At 47.5% G+C, this 18,603-nt stretch overlaps 1 protein-coding gene across 1 annotated transcript in view; it reads left to right on the top strand.

The window, feature by feature from the left end:
- Positions 1 to 1,348: 1,348 nt before the first annotated feature.
- The window catches only part of SHB (SH2 domain containing adaptor protein B), a 75,375-nt gene continuing 58,120 nt past the window's right edge, over positions 1,349 to 18,603 (top strand). Inside the window, exon 1 of the mRNA XM_032206389.1 lies at positions 1,349 to 2,062. Coding sequence (XP_032062280.1) covers positions 1,469 to 2,062 — 594 coding nt within the window. The 5' untranslated portion in view covers positions 1,349 to 1,468. The remainder of the gene's footprint in view (positions 2,063 to 18,603) is intronic.

Here is an 18,603-nt window from a genome sequence, read left to right as displayed (position 1 = left end):
CATATTCCTATCTCCATTTGCATATCCACTCAGTGCTTCCAGCTTTCTCCAAGGACAGACCAAATCATTACAGAGATGAGTACTAAAGATGAAGGTAATAGCAACACAGCTAGGCAGAAAAAAACCTTGGGAGAAGCTGCTACAGTTTGGGCAAACGCAGCACGTTAGTAACAGCAATATTAACCGGTCAGAACCATGGTGGCCCAGAAGGTGACAAGCCCTCCTGGCAATAAACCTGCTCAGCAGGGTGATTCACACAGGTTTCATCTCCGACTTACTGTAGCCCTTATCTAGCAGCACACTTGGGAAAGGCATCTACTGACAAGACTACATCCTGTTTGCTTAGCAGCACCTGCCCTGGCCATCAGCAGGGCTTGGTGCCCCTTGCTGGGGGCGCGGCCCAGGACCCCATCCTGCTGAAGGGAAGGAGCACACCCGGGCAGTGGGACTGGAGAGGTCAGAGGTGGTGCAGAGATGACGGGAGGCCACCAGGGCCCAACGTACCCTGGGGCACATCAGGCACGGCATTGCTGGCTGGTTGAGGGGAGGGATTGTTCTGCCCTGCCCTGTGCTGGTGTGGCCTCACCACGAGTACTGTGTGTGGTTTTGGGTGCCACAGTATTAGAAGGGCGTAAAGCCATTAGAGAGTGTCCAAAGGTGGGCTGCAAGGATGGTGAAGGGTTTAGTGGGAAGATGTATGAGGAGTGCTTGAGGTGACTGGGTGTGCTCAGCCCCAAGCAGAGCAGGCTGAGGGGAGGCCTCATGGCGGCCTGCAGCTCCCTCAGGAGGGGAGCGGAGGGGCAGGCGCTGAGCTCTGCTCTCTGGGGACAGTGACAGGACCCGAGGGGACGGCATGGAGCTGGGACAGGGGAGGGTCAGGCTGGGGGTTAGGGAAAGGGTCTGCACCCAGAGGGTGCTCGGGCACTGGCACAGGCTGCCCAGGGCAGTGGTCAGGGCAGTGAACTTGGGGGATCTCAAGCACCGTCTGTGCAGACACGTGGGCTGATTTTGGGGTGTTTCCGTGCAGAACCACCAGCCCCACTCCACCATCCCCGCCCCCCGGGTGCCGCCGGCCCCGCGCCCCGCCCCGCCCCGCCCGGCCCCGTCCCGGTGGGCGGCCCCGCGCAGCCGCGTCCCCGCCCGGCGGCGCGCTGAGGTCAGCCCGGGCCGCGGTGCAGGCGCGGCGGCGGCGGCGCTCGCGATAGCCGGGCTGCGGCCGCGGGGAGCCGGGGGCCCGCAGCCCGTCGGGGGGGGACCCGCGTGCGCGGAGCGGAGCCGGAGCCGGAGCAGGGCGGAGCGGAGCGGAGGGCAGGGCAGGGCAGGGCAGGGCAGGGCAGGGCAGGGGGCGGCCGGTGCCTCGGCGCCCCGCCAGCCGGCTGCTCCATGCGTGCGGCGAGCGGAGCGGTGGCGCAGGGCGGCGGGGGCGGCAGCGGCCGGCGCTGAGGGCCCTGGCGGCGCGGCGGGGACGATGGCCAAATGGCTGAACAAGTACTTCAGCCTGGGCAACAACAAGACCAAGAGCCCCCCGCAGCCCCCGCGGCCCGACTACCGGGAGAAGCGCAACGGGGCGGGCGGCGCGCCCCGCCCCGACGGGGCACCGCACCTCCACCACCACCGCCAGCACCAGCACCACCAGCACCACCACCAGCACCACCCGCAGCAGCAGCAGCAGCAGCAGCAGCACCCCCCGCACGCCTCGCCCGGCTTCCCGCAGCGCCACCTGCGCGACGACACCAGCGACCTGCTCCGCGCCTACCGCGCGCAGAAGGAGCGCGACTTCGAGGACCCCTACAGCGGGCCCGGCTCGTCCCTGCGCAAGCTGCGCGCCCTGTGCCGGCCCGAGGAGCCCGGCGAGCCGGCCCCGCGCCTCTTCTCCTCCTCCTCCTGCGGCGCCGCCAGCCCCGCCGCGCCCGGCTCCCCGCACCTCTTCCGCAGCCAGAGCGAGCGGCGGCCCGGCACGCCGCCCGACGGCAGGTACATCTCCCCCCGGCACCGCCTCATCAGGGTGGACATCGGCGAGGGAAAGAGGACGGGCCCCGAGCCCCCCGCCGGCAAGGAGAAGGTGGGTGCCGAGCGCCGGGGGATGGGGAGCGCCGCGGGCGGGTGCCCCGAGACAGCTGCACGGCCGCTGGGACCTGTGCACAGCACAACTTCACTTCATATATATATATATATATATATATATGCACACACATATATATATACTTCATTTCATATATATATATATACACATATATGTACTTCATTTCACATATATATATACACATATATATACTTCATTTCATATATATATATACACACATATATACTTCATTTGTTATATATATATATACTTCATTTCGTACATATGTATGTACACACATATACACTTCATTTCATATATAGATACACACATATACACTTCATTTCATATATATATGTATGTACACACGTATACGATGTATTTCATATATCTATCTATCTAGATAGATAGATATATGAAATGAAATTTTATCCCCGCTGTAAACTAGCTTGTGAAACTGCAGAGTAATAACCCCCCCCATCACAGGAATCCCAAGCATGTGCTGAATGTTATCGGTTCGGGCGATCTGCGTGTACACGTTGGTTGGGAGTTCATAACTAAGGCGGCTGGGCTGAGTGGTAGCGCATCCCCATGACAACCCGATAACTCGTATCCTGCCCAGGTGGAATTCTGAGTAAATCAGCTTGTCGTGGTGATGATACGAGATTAAAACAGCTATTACGTAGCCTGTCTTTTTACACCTACCTCCTGACTGGAAGCGACTTGTTTCTGGGAAATGAATCAGCGTTAAGGGTACGGTTTCAGTACATTCAGTCTTCTCGCAGTTACCTGTGCTGGGGCTACGCATCCAGTCTGAGGCAAATACTTTCAACAACTTCATACTTCAGGGAAAATAACTGCTTGGGGCAAAATGCTTCCAAGTGCAGCTGCTGTTCTTTTTATACAAAGGTCTTTTTATGTAAAAAAAAGGGCGGTTATTTTTATCTTTCTATTTCAGAACCTAGTGAAGCAATTTTCAAATCAGAAATGACATCCTCACCCAACGTGCTACCTTGTGTGGTTGTGAGCGTGTGCTGCTCCAAGCCTTTCTGCGTGTTCTGAAACTGGTTTTGAGCGAGCAGCCCACACCTTTTTAAGACAAGGTGATTCCCCAAAAGATACAGAGTGCTCATGCCATAGCCACGTTCTTCCTGGCTTTGAGAGAGATGTGCAGGAGATCTTTACTCGTCTGAAAAAGGCAGGTGTGCCTGTCCCTGCCCTCTCCCCTCAGAGCCGGGTTGTGAGGAGCCGCGCACCGTGCCTCCTGTACTGTTTGTTTCCTCCCAGCAATGGAAATGAGATCGCTATCATTTCACAGCCCTGATATGCAAGGACTGACAGGTGAACCTGGAAAGCAGTGCCCTGACGGGCAGGCAGACAAATGCTTTCGTTTCGGCAAAGCGAACCCTGACAGAACAACTCTGTCACTTGCTGAGGGGAGGAAAAATGAGGAATTCAGTGAAGAGTGTGGTGCGTTCAATGGCAAATAAAGCAGGTGGAAATAGCCTTCCTACAGAAGGGGGACAGTAAAGAAGGTGACAAATGAGGGGGGGGAAAAAAAGACAAAAAACATTTAGAGGTCAGACATTCAGACAACTTGATAAAAATGTTGAAAGCACTGAGAGGGAAAAAGCCCATGACTAGCATAGCTTAAGCTGGAAAGTATATTACAAGTGAAAGAAAATATAGTTGCAGAATAGGTCTGTCATCTCAGAAAAGTGTTAATGTTTAACAATCCAGGAGTGTTTGGTAAAGTCTTGCGGTCTGTTCCAACTTCTCTGGTCTTTTTTTCTTTTTTGAACATGCAAGGATAAAGTGCTGTTTTCCTTTACAGGGAAGTATCTTTTTCAACAGATTCAGTGAGATTTTTTTTTTAAGCTTTGTGCCTGGTCATTGTGTGTTAAACTTGCAAGAGGTACTGGGATGGATAGGAGACTTTTTAAGGTGCTTGTTTGGTGTGGTTACACATAAAGGACAAATGGCAAAGTATAAATAACTGCAGACTGGTTAGTCTAAATTCCCAGGGAGAATTTAGAGTGTCCCAGTGTGTCAGTAGCAGGCAGGCAGGAAACTTTAAGGCAGTTTAATTTCCAAAAGTCTGAAAGCAAGGGCTTTATGTGAGTTCTGTACTTGCATAGGAACAAAAAACTTAGTTTCCATGGGATCTACCTCCAAAGTTTGTGGTACTGAGATCTGGATGCTAGCTAAGTGTGAGGGCTAAGGCCATTTGCCTTGGAAGCTGTCCCTCTATTATGCATGAAACAACGGCCTTTGTTATGTTGCAGTTGGCTGTGAACATGCAGTTTGAGCCTTTCAGCTCCAGCACAAAAGTGCTTATGCTCCATAGAGCAATATTAATATCTGTATGTTATTAAAACATTTTAGTAAGCATTGAGAAGATGTTTGTCTTACTTTCTTATCAGGAAGGTCTGCATTTGATCTTGCAGGTGGGAACAAGTCATATGTATTTAGCAGAGTCTTGTAGCTGGTATTTTGGGATGCACTGAGAAACACTTGCAAGGTGTCTTAGCACTGTTAGAATTATCTATACCCAAGTGTATATTTTCTGGAGATCCTAAATTACAGATGGACATCTGTGTCATATTCCCACGTATAATCCCTTGCAGCAGGGTGTCAGGCTGCTGCTCTTTACAACAGGCTGCACTCTGAAACAATCTTTCTTTCTGCATGTGGCTCCTATTGACATATGGTTCTGTCTTTGAGCCAGAGGTCTGGAAAATAATACTGGTGGCCTCTGGCTTTGTGGTCCTGCGTGAAAGGTGTGGATATGACCATGCATAAAGGCAGCAAGCTGTGGTTTTTTTTCATGCATCTCGGACAGATAGAAATGTATTCTTCCACATACATCAGTCTGACGATCCAGGAACTATCTGTCTTAAGAAAGGTAAGGTACTCAGTTGTTACCCAAACCTGTGGAGTCCTTGGGATTTTAGGGCTGTTCCAGGTGATGTGGTGGGTTGTTTGGTTACAAGCATGCCTGGCTTCTGCAGCGTGCTGCAACAGCTGCAAACCATCTCAGCCCTGGAAACTATCCAGACTTTCAGACTTTTGGACAAAGAAAATTGGAGCAGAAGGGATTTCGAAGCAGTTGGACACATGCAGATGGAAGGAGTGAGTGGTTGTCTTCTGAGAGAGCGTGTTGTGTATACCTTTGCAGTAAATGGGTCCAGAACACGCACAGTGCCTCAGTTACTGGCTTCAAGTAAAAGCCTGGCTTGCCCCTTCTGAATGCAGATGTAGGTATTGAATCATTTACTGGGAGACTGCAGCTGAACACGTTCCACATGGCCTCGTGCTGGAAAAGGCTGTTGCTGTGGTACGAATGCCTCTAAGGGAGCTGGGCAGGAGTGTGGACCTTTGTTCAGTTTCCATCCCCTTCTCTACAACCTCTGTGTAATGTGTACAAACCATGGCCCCTCCTGACCCTCAGCAAGCAGGAATACATGCCTGCAGCAATCTTTTATGTGTGCCCTGTCTTCCTTCCACAGGAGAACATGGAAGACTGGTATCTGTCTGTGCTGGGATGTCACCCCTCACCCAGCACATCGGCACTGCTGCTAGCGACAGAGACTCTGAGCTGTTCTATGCTCAATTTCTGTGCTCGTTGTGTGGTACAAAGTTCTCATTCACTTTGGACTGAGAGTGGGATGCAGAATATTAAGTGTGAGGTTGAAAGTTCTAGGCAAAAGCTCAGAACAGACACAGTTGTTTTCTAAAAATGCTTGTGTTTGTCTTTCCTTGCATTGTCCATCTCTAAGCTCTCTAATTACATCCCTGGTCATTGACACTTTGACCTTGATGTTGTGTCCCTGTCCTACTCCTGGACATCAGGAATTAGCATGTGTGCCCATCATCTTGGTGGCTCTTCAGTGTGCTCTCTCCAGTGTGTCCATGTCCCTCTCGGTCTGGGGAGCTGGACACAGAACTGGACACAGAGCTCCAGCTGTGGCCTCACCAGTGCTGAGTGGAGGGCAAGGACCACCTCCCTTGACCTGCTGGCAGCACTTCGACTCCTGCACCCCAGGATACCATCAGCTTTCTTTGTGGCAAGGGCACCTTGCTGGTTAGTGTTCAGCCAGCTGCTTCCCCCAGTTTTGTTCTGTCTGCAGACTTGCAGAGGGTACTCTGCCCCATCATCCACATCATTAATGAAGACATGAAACAGGACTGGACCCCGGACTGACTCCTGAGGAACTTCGCTAGTTAGTGAACTCCAACCAGCCCTTGTGCTGCTGATCACCATCCTCTGGGCCTGACATTTATCTCGTTTTCAGTCCACCTCACTGCCCACCAAGTCCATACTTCATCAGCTTCTTCTGGAGAATCTTATGGGAGACAGTGCCAAAGGCCTTACTGAAGTCCAGGCAGGCAATATCCACTGTTCCTTCCTCACCTACCAGGCCAGTCATTTTGACTTCTTAACCACGGTTTTCAGTTCTAGCTGGAGAGAGGAGGGTAAAAGAAAGAAAAAAAACCACAAACAACAGACAAACAAAAAAACCTCACTACTCATAGCTGTTGTGGCCTGCAAGTAGTTGGGATGTTTTCCGTTGGAGGGATGGAGGTCAGCTTAAAGCGAGGAGCTTGTTAATCTTTAACTCTTTAAAAAATAGCTGTGGCCTGTTTGGCATGGATGAAAAATACCTGCAGAACTGCTTTGTTCTCTGTAGCTGAATTCTGTGCTTTGATGTCAAATGGTAATGCTTGCGTTCTCATATTTTCTCCATGTGACTTTGCAAAAATACTAGATGTCGGATTACCAGTGACTGCAATCCCCAAAGTACCAAAGTGTTTCGTAGGCTTCACATGTGGGAGTGACAGTGACCACTGATGGACTTCAGCCACCTACAGCAGTTGTTTAGGACTGCGGACCAAAGGCTGCTGAGGAACTGCAGGAGGAGCACGTGTGAAAGATCACCGCCCCCCTGGAATGCAGATCTCTGCTCTTCTGAAGCGTTTCAAGATCTATTTTAATCTTGCATGTTTTAAACAACAGCGTTGTCTAATCTTCAGAGAAGAGTCACAGCAGTGTGCCAAATGTAGTTTCAAAGATCGGCATGCACCGAGTGCGATAGGAACGGCCCGGAGCTGTGCTGCACACCGTGTGGGTAGTTCCCTATCTGAACCTTGCAGAGATAGTGAGGTTGTAGCTCAGTAACTGGGACTCATGGGAACTTTGTCAGGGAGAGGTTGCATTGCAATGGGTTCTCTTCAGGTGGTCTGAGAGTGGTGTCTCTCTATTTTCTTTCTGAGGGATCTTTGTATGTCTGTCTTTAAATAAAGTTTTATCCTCTCAGATATAACCTTTCTTCTTTAGTTTCAACCAGTATTGTTCCAGCAAACAGATTTTTGTCCATTCTTCTGTGTAATCCCCCATATTAATTGTTCAGCATGACACCCCATGGCATGGGACATCCCTCTGGCCAGCCAGGGCCAGCTGTCCCAGCCGTGTCCCCTCCCAGCTCCTGCTGCACCTGCAGCCTCCTCCTGGCAGGGCAGCACCAGGAGCTGACAGGTCCTTGGGTTAGTGTAAGCACTGCTCTGCAACAACTAAAACACCAGCATGTCGTCAGCATTATTCTCCTCCTAAATCCCAAACGCAGCACCATACCACTTACTAGGAGGAAAGTTATCTCTATCCTAGCTGAAATGAGGACAGTGTAGAAAGGAGTAAATGCTTGATTAGTGTTAAGCTGACTGGGATGATGTCCTGCCATTCAAGGAGCAAGCGCTGCTCCAACTGGCTGTGGCCAGTGTGATCTGTGGCTATTTCAGGTTAGAGAGACATTCCTCTGCCTCAGTCTCCAGAGTTCCTCTCTTGTCTCCCATCCCCTGACATGTCTGCATTAAAGGAATAAGCTGGTCAGCCACAGTGCTTGGCATGATCGCCTAGCCAGAGATCTGTAGGACATCCTGAAGATTGAAGACCCTCTGCAGCTGATATAAAGCTTGAAGTTTATTAGAGAGCTCTGACAGACGTGCATCTCTGGCAAAAGCAACGCAAGGTTACTGAGACCGCAGCAGCAGTGAAGAAGATGAGCTGAGTGATTCACTAAATCCTGGAAGAAATTTTCCTAATGGGAGGAAGAGATAAATTACTTGAAGATTACTTCAAGATGGTTGAGAATCAGAAGCTACAACGTAAGAGCAACTGTGAACTGTCAAATGCTCCTAGGCTGTGGGAGAAAGGTGGAAAGTGACCCAGGGCGCTCATTGCATTTGGTGCTGGGATGAACGAGTTGTCTCCGAGGCATTAGACAAATGCTTTCCATTTTTCCCTCCCACACTCTTGTCATGAAGCGCAGACAGGGGAGGCTGGGGAGAGCTCTCTGGCTGTGTGCTGCAGCTCCCGGGTGCTGTGTGTAACACCGTGCTCTTCAGACCCGTGGGTGACTGAATTGGCCTCTTGGTCACCATGGTGCTGATGTACTGAAAGGTGGACAGATAAGTCTTATATTTTGGGTTCACTGAAGTGCAAGGGTGTAGCTGAAAGGTTTCTGGCCTTTAAGGGTGATGGAGAGTATTGGAGTGTATATGGGTGCTGTTGAGTTGGATTTGTTCTCACATTTCTGTGTCACGACATCAGGATTTCTCCTGCGCTGGGCAGCCCCTCTGGTCCAGCTCCCAAAGAGCTACAGTTAGTGGTTTCTCAACCCAAGTATTTATCACATAGTGAGGCTGTGAGACCTCTTTGCTCATGAGTAAATTCTGCCACCTAATTATTCTGACCCAGAGAACTTGCCATGTTGCTTTTTGGAGCAGGTCTTGTTTCGGGTTGATGCACCCTGTTTGAATGACACAGGGTGATCCCGTTCCATAAAGAGCATCTGGACGGCACACATTACGCTGTGAGTGGGCACAGCTGGAAACCTGTACTTACTGCTTCTGTCTGGAGTTGGGTAAGTCACTTATCCTTGCCAGGGTGGGTCAGCAGAGGGTCTCACCACATGTACCTCTGAGCATGCTTGGTGGTGTACGCAGCTGCTCGATGCTGAAGTCATTCTGACTGCTGCTGAGGCGTGGGGAACAAGACTGTGATCTGCAGCATAGAGGAGGGAGACGTCAAATCCAGGTGGGATTTGAGTTTGAGTCCTTCAGCTGTCATGTAGGGACGCTGGCTCAGCAGGGTGTGAGGTTCGTGTTAAGGTTATTTTTCCCTGGTTTTCTGTGGACTGAGCTCTGAGGTATGTCTGCTCCATGAAACAGGCTTACAGACTGAAGAGTGATTTTCCATCCAGTGTAATGCAATTCATTGAGCCCTGAGCTGTGCAGGAGCAAGGTGATGATACAGAGTTTGCCACCATCATTGCAATGTTGGGAAAATTGTGGACAGAATGATTGTTTGCTCTTTGGCACAAAGTATGGAGAAGCTTTGTGGTAAAAGGCAGCTGCAGCTGGCTTGATGTACCCAGGCTGTGCTGATCATCTAGATGTATGATCATCTAGATGTGGAATAGCACTGTAGGGTGGCTCTTTTGCAGCTGGGAAATCGTGTTCAGGGTCTCCTGCCACTCTGAAGCTAGAGCACCTACTGTGTTGGAGGAGTCCACGTGCTCCTGATGCTGGAGGCAGGGTAGAAAGGGACAGGAGCTGTTTGTGGTGGCAGCTGGAGGCAAGGCTGGAACAGGCTGTGTTCAGAAGGGGCTAGCTGAGTGCAGACCAGCGGGCAGCAGGATGCTGGCTGTGATGCTCTTGGCAGGGTGATAGCCTGGAGCTACGCACCTGGGCTTCTGTGAGCAAGCAGGAGGGCACACCTCTTCCTCCCTGGTGCTGAAAGAGGAGCTGGATGGTGCTGCTGTGACTCAGCAGGTCAGAGCCCTGTCCCTGAGAGGTGAGGTGGGCTGCAGGGCTGTCCCTGGAAGGGTATCACCTTGCAGCAGCCTTCCAGGTCCTAGCACAGGCCTGCCCTTTAGCAGCTTGCCTCTGTGTGTTTCACAGTTGGTTTGCCTCTTACTGATTCTGTGTAAATTCACCACTTAATCTTCCTATCTGGGGATTGCTGTGAGGATGTACGCTGGAAAGCCAGCTGGGGGAGAGAGGGAAGAAACTCATTGCTTTTATATGGCTCTGCTGATGTGATGATTTTGACCTGGTTCCAGCAGCTGACAGAGCATGGGGACAGAAGGAAAAAGCTGCGTGCTGCAGATGCAGTTGGTGCTCTCCCAGTCTCTGTACGTCTTTGTGTCAGACAGGGGAGGCCCTGAAGCATTCCCTGCAAAAGTTTAGCTTGCCTCTGCGGCCAAGCACTAGCTTAGCGTGGGTATTGGAGGAATGGATAATATTAACAGTAGTTGTGAGGCCTGTCCCTGTGGTTACACTTTTGACATTGCGTTTTTATGTCGAGCCAGCAACTCTAATTAGTCTTCAGACTGATAAAGCTAATAAATGTGGGAGACAAAGAAGAGGTATGCAGGTTAACCTCAAACGGTAGTAACACAGTCTGCATAAAGCTAAATGTAGCTATCAGATGGTGAAAGAAAAAAAAATTGCCTAAAAATAGTGCAGTATTGGAGTTTGCATGGAGAACAAAAGGCGGCAGGTGAGCAGTCAGAGTGCCAGCAGCGGGTTCATTGCCTTACAAGTTCCAGCTTCACACATAACCAAAAGATACGTGGTGGATACTACGTATTGCTTAGTGAGGCTTTCTTCTAAATTGAATGAGTGCAAAGCGGGGATTGGGGCAAATGTCCAGAGCAGTCCATCAATATAGCACTTTTATGTCTTCCGTCTTAATGGGGACTGTAATAACTGAGTGGAATCCAAATGCATGCTCAGTGACATCCTCTGGTGTACCCAGCTCCTGTCTGATCTCAGGCTGCTGCTGGAGTCTACCAATTACACTCATCTTCTTCCTTTGTTTTGCCTCAAATGTAGGTTTTCCTGCTACATATATTGAGCGCAATGTTATGATATTTGCATAATATGTATGTACATAGGTGTACATAAGTATATGGTGTTTGTATTATATAGCCATAATTATTGCTTGTTGTTTTATATGCATACATATTGCTGAGAAGGAGGCTGCAGGACTTCCAGCTCTGGAGCACTTCAGAAGCTGTGTGGGCAAGACCACGAATAGCGTGGTCTGGCTTTCACATGACCCCTGCTTTGAGCAGAGCAGGACAGTGAGCTTTGGCTCTGATTTTAATTGTCTTCAGAGGTCTCACAGAACCTAAGCCTTTGTTTTTGTTTTAAGTCTGGTGTTCAAAAACTGCCCTGGAGCCTGAGCGCTGCCAACAGACTTTTGTAATGTTAATACAGTGCATTCCTGTAAGGACAGCAGTGCAGGATCTAAGGTGCAGCTCTGTCAAGCTGGAGTGTCTTTTCCACTCTGCAGCTGAATCTTTGCGGTAGGTGATTGCGGAGTTAGTCTGACGTGGTCTTGAAGTGTACAAGCATACCTTCTTCTGCAAAAGCAAGAAGGAGTGAATAGGGCTTTGTTCAGATCAAGTGCATGTGTATACAGTTGGGCATGGCTGGGTGAGTCAGTGGGAGAGAATGATATTGTGAGGACACTAAAGCAGGGTTGAACACTTGCTGATCAGCAAGAAGGAAAAAATTGTGCTTTCTTCTGTAGATTGCCCCCTGAGTTTTCACGTGGGTGTGTACAGGAGCTGAGCTGGGTAAGTCTGCCTGTTAACACCGAAGTACTGAGACAGCAGCATTGCACAACTGTTTCTACATTTGGGCCACTATAAATGCAGCTTCCTTACTGTTGTGTGACAGCACAGATATCATCTGCATTCTTCCCTTAAACTGCTCAGATAAGGAAAGAGGTCTGCATTACAGTTACTTAGGCATCTAGCTTAAGGCAGACTTGTGAGCAGTGTCAGCATTGGGACTGCTCTAATGTAATGCATATGTGGAAGGAGAAACCTATAGGCAAAATGAGGTTAGGCAATTTCTTGTGATTTAAGGGACCTTTGAATGAGAAGGCAGACACAGCAAGAACATGTGTGGGAACTTAGGTAAATGTCTTTTAGCCTGATTAATGAGAAGGAAGGTCTAGAAAGGAGAAAGGCGAATCTGTTTATTTTTAATTGTTGAGTTCTCTAGCAAACTTCTGCTTTACAAGCTGATCTTCTTGTGGTGGCCAGCTTGCTGTTGTAGAATAGGCATTTCTTCAGTGGTACAAGTAAATACGTCTTTACAAGCTCCTTTTTTCCCCATGTTCCCTGACACTGATCAGTACTGGGAGGGGAGACTTTGTGTCTCTAAACATCTTTGTACGTGCCCTTACCTAGCAATGTCTTGGTGCCTGGTTCCCAGACATTCACACAGAGCTGTGGTCAGCACTGCCCCCTGACAAGGAATATGGTTTCTTTTCTTCTCTTTGCTTCCCTGTGTCACTGTGACTGTATCCCATCACTGAGCATATGCCAGTCATTGCTGTCCAAGTAGCGTAAGTAATAGGAAACCTGGCAACTGAAACAGTGTATGATGGATTTTGGTGATAGATAGCAAAGGGGCTGCCATCCAGGCCTTCCTGGCTGTGTCACTGTTTCCATATTAATGGATTGCTTTACTGTGACACTTATGGAAACAGATACAAGATGTGATTTTTGGAGCAGTTGTGCATCATGCAGGAAGTGTAGAAAACTTTGGGACAAAGCTTTCTGCTAACAGCAGTGCATGAGGTAAATCTTACAATCTTTTTTTAACCTGATATTGCAGAAGGAACAATACTGATTAACTGCTGTATCTATCCATCCTTCTGTAACTTTTGGATCTGTTGGCAGGTGCTGGAAGGTACATTTTCAAATCTAAAGTAGCTGAGTGGATGGCTGAAGGAGGGACTCTTTCCCTGCTGAAGGGAAAGCAGGTATAACTCCTTTTAACCTTTCAGCAGCAGTTTTTGGGACTGTGTTGCCCTGTATGAAGTAGGGATACACAGGAACTACAGACACATGGGATATGGGCAGCCTGGTCCAGCGGGTGGCATCTACACCCGTGGCAGAGGGGTTGGAACAAGGTGGTCTCTAAGGTCCCTTCCAACCCAAGTCATTCCTTGATTCTGTGTCAGGGAACTGCGGTCACTGCCTGGGCAGCCAAGGGCACACAGGGAGGGAGACAGGGAGGCAAAAAGAGCTCTCAGGTTTGTCTCAGGTTGTCAGCAGTCGGGTTCTGTCAGTGTGAGGTGTAGGTTAATGCGTTTACCTGAGCTTTGTAAACTGCAAACAGCAGTCTTTTGTGAGAACGAAGCCTTATGCATGAGTGAGTAGCCCTTGAAATGTTGTTATTAAATGCTGGTTTTTGTACTTTTTTTCCACCAGCAGTCCACCCTGTCTCAGAAAATTCAGAGCTACTTTTCCAAATTCGAGCTTTAGTTACGTTTTAGAGAAGAATACATTCCCCTCTGGAAATCAAAGCTATGAATGACACCTGAGACATCTTTCCAACATGCAAGTTGAGGAGTAGAAGGGAAGGCTCTGTACACAGCACAATCTGTGGAGCAGTCCTCTAGTATCATGACCTAAATTTCTGATTCCTTAGTGAGATATGCAAAATCCTGTTTTTACTATTCCTGGTCTAATGCCACCAGGATGGTGGAGATCCCTCTGCTGGCTCTTGTGGGAATTCAGCCATGCAAAGGTCACAGACTTGGGAAACATGCACATCCATTGAACTTTATTTTGAAAGAAGGCAGTACTGAAACTACAGGGAGAATTACCTGAACATGTTTGGGAATTTGGGGTTTCGTGGAAGAAAGCAGGAGTGCAAGTTTTCATTGGTTTGGAAAACAAATCTGGATGAAACTTGGCAGTTCCTCTGTATGCAGGCTGAACTTCATCTGGGTTTCGTCATCAGAGACCTTTCTGATGTGTAGCGCCTAAGCATTACATGAAAGTACTATGTTTACAGAAATATCTGCCTCGGGCGTGTTTGTGATGTGAGAGACCTGGAGATCCCTTGGGGACAGGGAGAGAAATTTGGCTTTGTCAGAAATTTCTCAGGGTTGTAAGAAGAAACAAACAAAAAAAACCAAAACGGCATGTAATGCAAAGTGACTGGTCTTTTGTGACCAGGTTTCCAGAGAGGATGAAGAATTTTCATTGCGCTGTGTTAAGTTGTGTTAAACTGTGGTGTTCCCTGACACAACTTCAGAGGGCTCGTCTTGAAGTGAGAGCTCCTGCCCTATCTTTGCTGGCAGCTGCACATTCTTGTCTGTGATATTGGTGGATTTAATTGCCACTCACAAAAGCTGGGAAAGGAAGGCTACGCAACCTGTCTTTTTTCTGTGGGGAGATTTACTTACAAAGTAATAATGAATCTCTACCCAAAAGGGTCTTTCATAATAATTCTCCCAACGGTTCCACTAGCAGGAGAGGTCTTTTGTTTTCTGAGCATTGCTATTTGTCATAGTTTCTTTTGGATTTGTCCAGAATACTGTGTGCATAACTGGGATAGCCACTGTTAGTGGCAAGTCAATTAACAGACAGCTTTGTGCTGACGTTTGCCATTTCCAGGATAGCTTTTTGTATCTTCTTTCAGTTCAAAGAAGGGTTGTGCTTCAGTATGCCAAGTTCTCGTTTTTGTTGTTGTTTTTTTCTTGTTCCTTTTAGAAATGTGATTTTATTTAGATAGATACCTGTAAAATTATGCATTTGTGCTTGTTCTTTGTTTTCTTCCTGTGGCTTTATATGCAATTCATGTTTTTGCATATGCAAAAACTCCTTTGTGTGTAGCATAACAATATGCATGTATGTAGGTCTTACATGGTGTTTTTAAGACTCTAGAGGAACAAAGATAGCGATGCTTGCATCTTAGTTAATACCCTAGTAGAGGGATAAAACTGGATTTCATCTTGTATTTAACTTTTGAGTTTTTCCTCTTAAACAATTCTGTATTTGCTAATTGGCATCTTAGCTGGTGCTATTGTTACGAATTTGTCAGCTTTCCTGGTAATTGAGCCATGCTCATTTTCTTTCGCCTTTGAGTTTTACCAGAGTGCCTGTGTGGGAGAACTCCTCAGAGTGTTCCCTGTTGATGTCTCTGATCTAGGAAGGCCAAATACAAGTTTCATTTAATTTTATATCAGTGCACTTCTATTCATGTTTTAGAGTTTCTTTTGCTTGAAATTAATCATACAATAGGTATTACTAGGTCTACATGATTGAAAACATGTTTATGTTTTTCATCTCTTTCTGTTAGGCTCTGGAAGGTGATTCATATGATTGATATTTGCCTATTCAAATTTATAATTTCTTTCTAAGATGTCATTGGCTATGTTTCTGCATTTTGTCTTTAAATTGTCTGTGGTTTTCTTTCCCTATATGCCATTCTTCCAAAGGCAAGACTGATTCATTTTCCTTGGAAAGAAAGCTGCATGACATCAGATTAACTGCATGTAGATGGATTACTATGCAAGAGCGTTTTGTGGAATAGTGGAAACGTAGCTTGCTCCATTTGAATGATTGAAAGCAAAACTTTTTTTTTTGTATGTTGTTGTTGTTTGTGTGCATATGTTTGGAAAAAGCCTGTAGGAGAGTGAAGTATGTGTCAGTTACATACCTTGCAGTCTGCCCATTGCTCAGTAACTGATAGGGTTGTGCCAAGCCAAATCCTGGTGCGGTTTCTGAAACAGCAGTCCAGGTGGCTTTAATGTTGAAGCCTGTCTTCTGCTTGGTATCTGGAACACAGGCTTCACAGACCTTGTAATGACAGGGTTCATGTGTTCATGTGACTCAGCCCAATTTTCCTCCATTGTGCTTGCACTGTTAAGATGCGTGGTCTTTCTTTTCAGTGACAGAGGGGCCAGTCCCCAGTGTCTCTGAGTCCAAGTTGTTATGCTCCAAACAGTATTTCCATTTTAAAAGCAAAGATGGCTTTACTAGATTAAATCTGAATTTCAGCAGAGAATGTATAGTAGTAACGTGTGCCTCCTGATACAAGGAGCCGCTTCTGTCTCCAGAAAGGTGAGGACATACAAGTGCTCAGACCAAAAGTGCAGCTTTTTTGCACCAGAAAAACTCGGTTAGACTTCCCAGCCACTGAGATAGTAACTGTTCTGCTCAAATTGGTGTTTCTGGAAAATAAGCAAGTGTTGAAATAGAGGAATGCCTGCAGAATAAGTCACATGCTTCAGGATCAGTTGCTGTGAGATGTGCACAGAAATGCTGTTCTGTAGGGTGGAGGGGGTTTGTTTTTATTGAGGGTTTTAGGTTTATAAAGGTTTTTTGCTGTGTGCTCTGGTTTAAAGGTGGAGCAGAAAGTTCTTGCTCTAGCAACCCTGGCACAGGCCAGGCGGTAGCCTCTCATGCAGGGCCAGGCTGGTGATAGAAAGAGATTCCACCGTCTGCTGACCAGCAGACTCAGCGAAGGGTTGTATCAGGCCCTGGGTATGTCCAGCATGTCCAGTTGGGAAGAGCTGGAGGTAGCAGTACCTGTAACACCGCTCGGGATGAGACCGAGGCCTCGGCCTGAGCTGAAATGGAGCTGTGAGCACAGTGTGTGGATGGAGGACCCAGCTGAGGCTGGTCAGATATGGAGGGTATGGGTATGAAGGCTGGCCACCCAAACTGGTGGGCTCAAAGTCCCAACAGTTACAATTTTGCTCACCTCTCCAGTAGCACTTCATAACCCCTCTGTTTGATCATCCTGTGTCTTGTTTCCACAGCTAAAACCCTTGGGACAAATGGTGCCCCACTGAAGTAGTAGGGTCAGTGTGAGCGTGTTGCAGGGCAGAATGGTGTGGAGTAGCAAAACAGATGTGTACCGGGCCTGGCTGGGATGGAGTTAACTTACCTTGCAGAAGCCCATACAGAGCTGTGCTCTGCACCTGTAGCTAGAACAGCAGTGGTATCACTCCAGTGCTGTGTCTATTGCTGAGCAGTGCTGGCACAGCACCAGGACTCCCCCCAGCCACCCAGAGCCAACAGGCTGGGGGTGGGCAAGAAGCTGGGAGGGGACATCACCAGGGCAGCTGACCTAAACTAACCAAGGGGATATTCCATACAGTGTGGTGTCACACTCAGCAATAAGAGGTGGGGAAGAGGATGAAGAGGGGGGGCTCTCATTGTGAACATCTGTCCCCCTGAACAACCACTGATGCATATTGCTTCCTGGCACGTGTTCGAGTATCACTTGCTGATGGGGAATAGACAATAATTGTTCTTTCTCACTTTGCTTCCTCATGGCCTTGCTCATTTTTTCTTTCTTTTCCTTTAACTAAATTATCCTTATCCCAACCGATAAGCTTTTTTTTTTCTTTATTTTTTTTTTTAACCCCAGCATGTTTTCTCTGCTTTCCCCCATGGCTTACTTTGAGGAGGGTATTGTGTGAGAGCAGTGTGGTGGTTTATTTGGCCGTCAGTGTGAAACTACAACCACCAGACATTGCTCAGAAGAGTCTCATCATGTTCATGACCAAAACCAAGTTTTTACAACTCTGGCTTAAAGTGTCTTATCTTTACTAATGGGAAGTAGTGAGTAATGGCAGAATGGCTTGGGCACTTGAGGTGAAGTGTAACGGATGTTAGCAGCAGCGTTGTGTGGCACAGTGCAACAGGTGTGCTTTGATCTCCACAATAGATCTTATTGTGTTAGGAAACACAGACTCTGAAGAGAAGTTAGAATGACCTGACTCTTAGCTCTGTCCTAGGCTCTGTCCTTGGCTGCAGGTGGTTCTTGTACTTGCAGATCTCGCAGGTGAAGTCTGGAAAGATTACTTCTACATGTTTTTGTGATGGCCTGCTGTATGGTAGGAATGGTAATGCCACTGAATCCTCTAAAGCTATTTGTAAAAAAAAAAAAAAAAAAAGCTATTTGTAAATATGGGTAACTAATTTGCATGATATTTGCTGTATCAAAATTATTTTTAATAAAATACCATTTGACATTAAGCAGCACAGAACCACTTTTGAAAACAATTTAAACCTGTGCTTAAGGTGTTCTTTTGGTTTGGTGGGATGTTTTCTTGTTTAGTTGTGGTGGTTTGGTTGTTGTGTTTTTGTTGTTTGTTTTTTTTTTTTGTTTGCTTGGAAATAGTATCCCATTGTCAGAAGCTACACAGGATTGAAGACTTGCTGTGTTTCAGGAAAGCTGGAAATTTGACAGTGATGTGGCCAGCTGTATATTGCCAGTAGGGTGACTCACTTTAAGCTTTTATCACCTGCTTTTCTGACAAAAAGAGGCAGATAACACAAACAACAGGAGCTGCAGCTTGGCATATATTTTTTTTGTTGACTGTCATAGCATGTTTGCTTTCAGGAGGTGGAATGTCCATCTTCTGTTGCATGGTGGTAGACTAAGCTGTAATGGTGGGACTGAAGTGAACTAGATTGCTACTCAAAATAAGGAGAGCTTTTCACTTCCCAGTCTTTTTCTTGCTTTTTAATTGTGTATCTAGAGCAGAACTATCAAAACTTTTTGGTAGTTTATAGTTTCACCACTGAACAGCATGCAACTTAAGTACTGGCAAATGCAGCAAATTGAGACATTTGTAATCCGAATGGCTGCCTGCAGCCATCTGGGGGTTTCCTGATAGCTGTGATTCCTTTTGGCAGCTGGGACCCATGTGA

Source organism: Aythya fuligula, chromosome Z (genome assembly GCF_009819795.1).
Source record: "Aythya fuligula isolate bAytFul2 chromosome Z, bAytFul2.pri, whole genome shotgun sequence".
Lineage (NCBI taxonomy): Eukaryota > Metazoa > Chordata > Aves > Anseriformes > Anatidae > Aythya > Aythya fuligula.
This window is presented reverse-complemented; position numbering and strand designations above follow the sequence as displayed.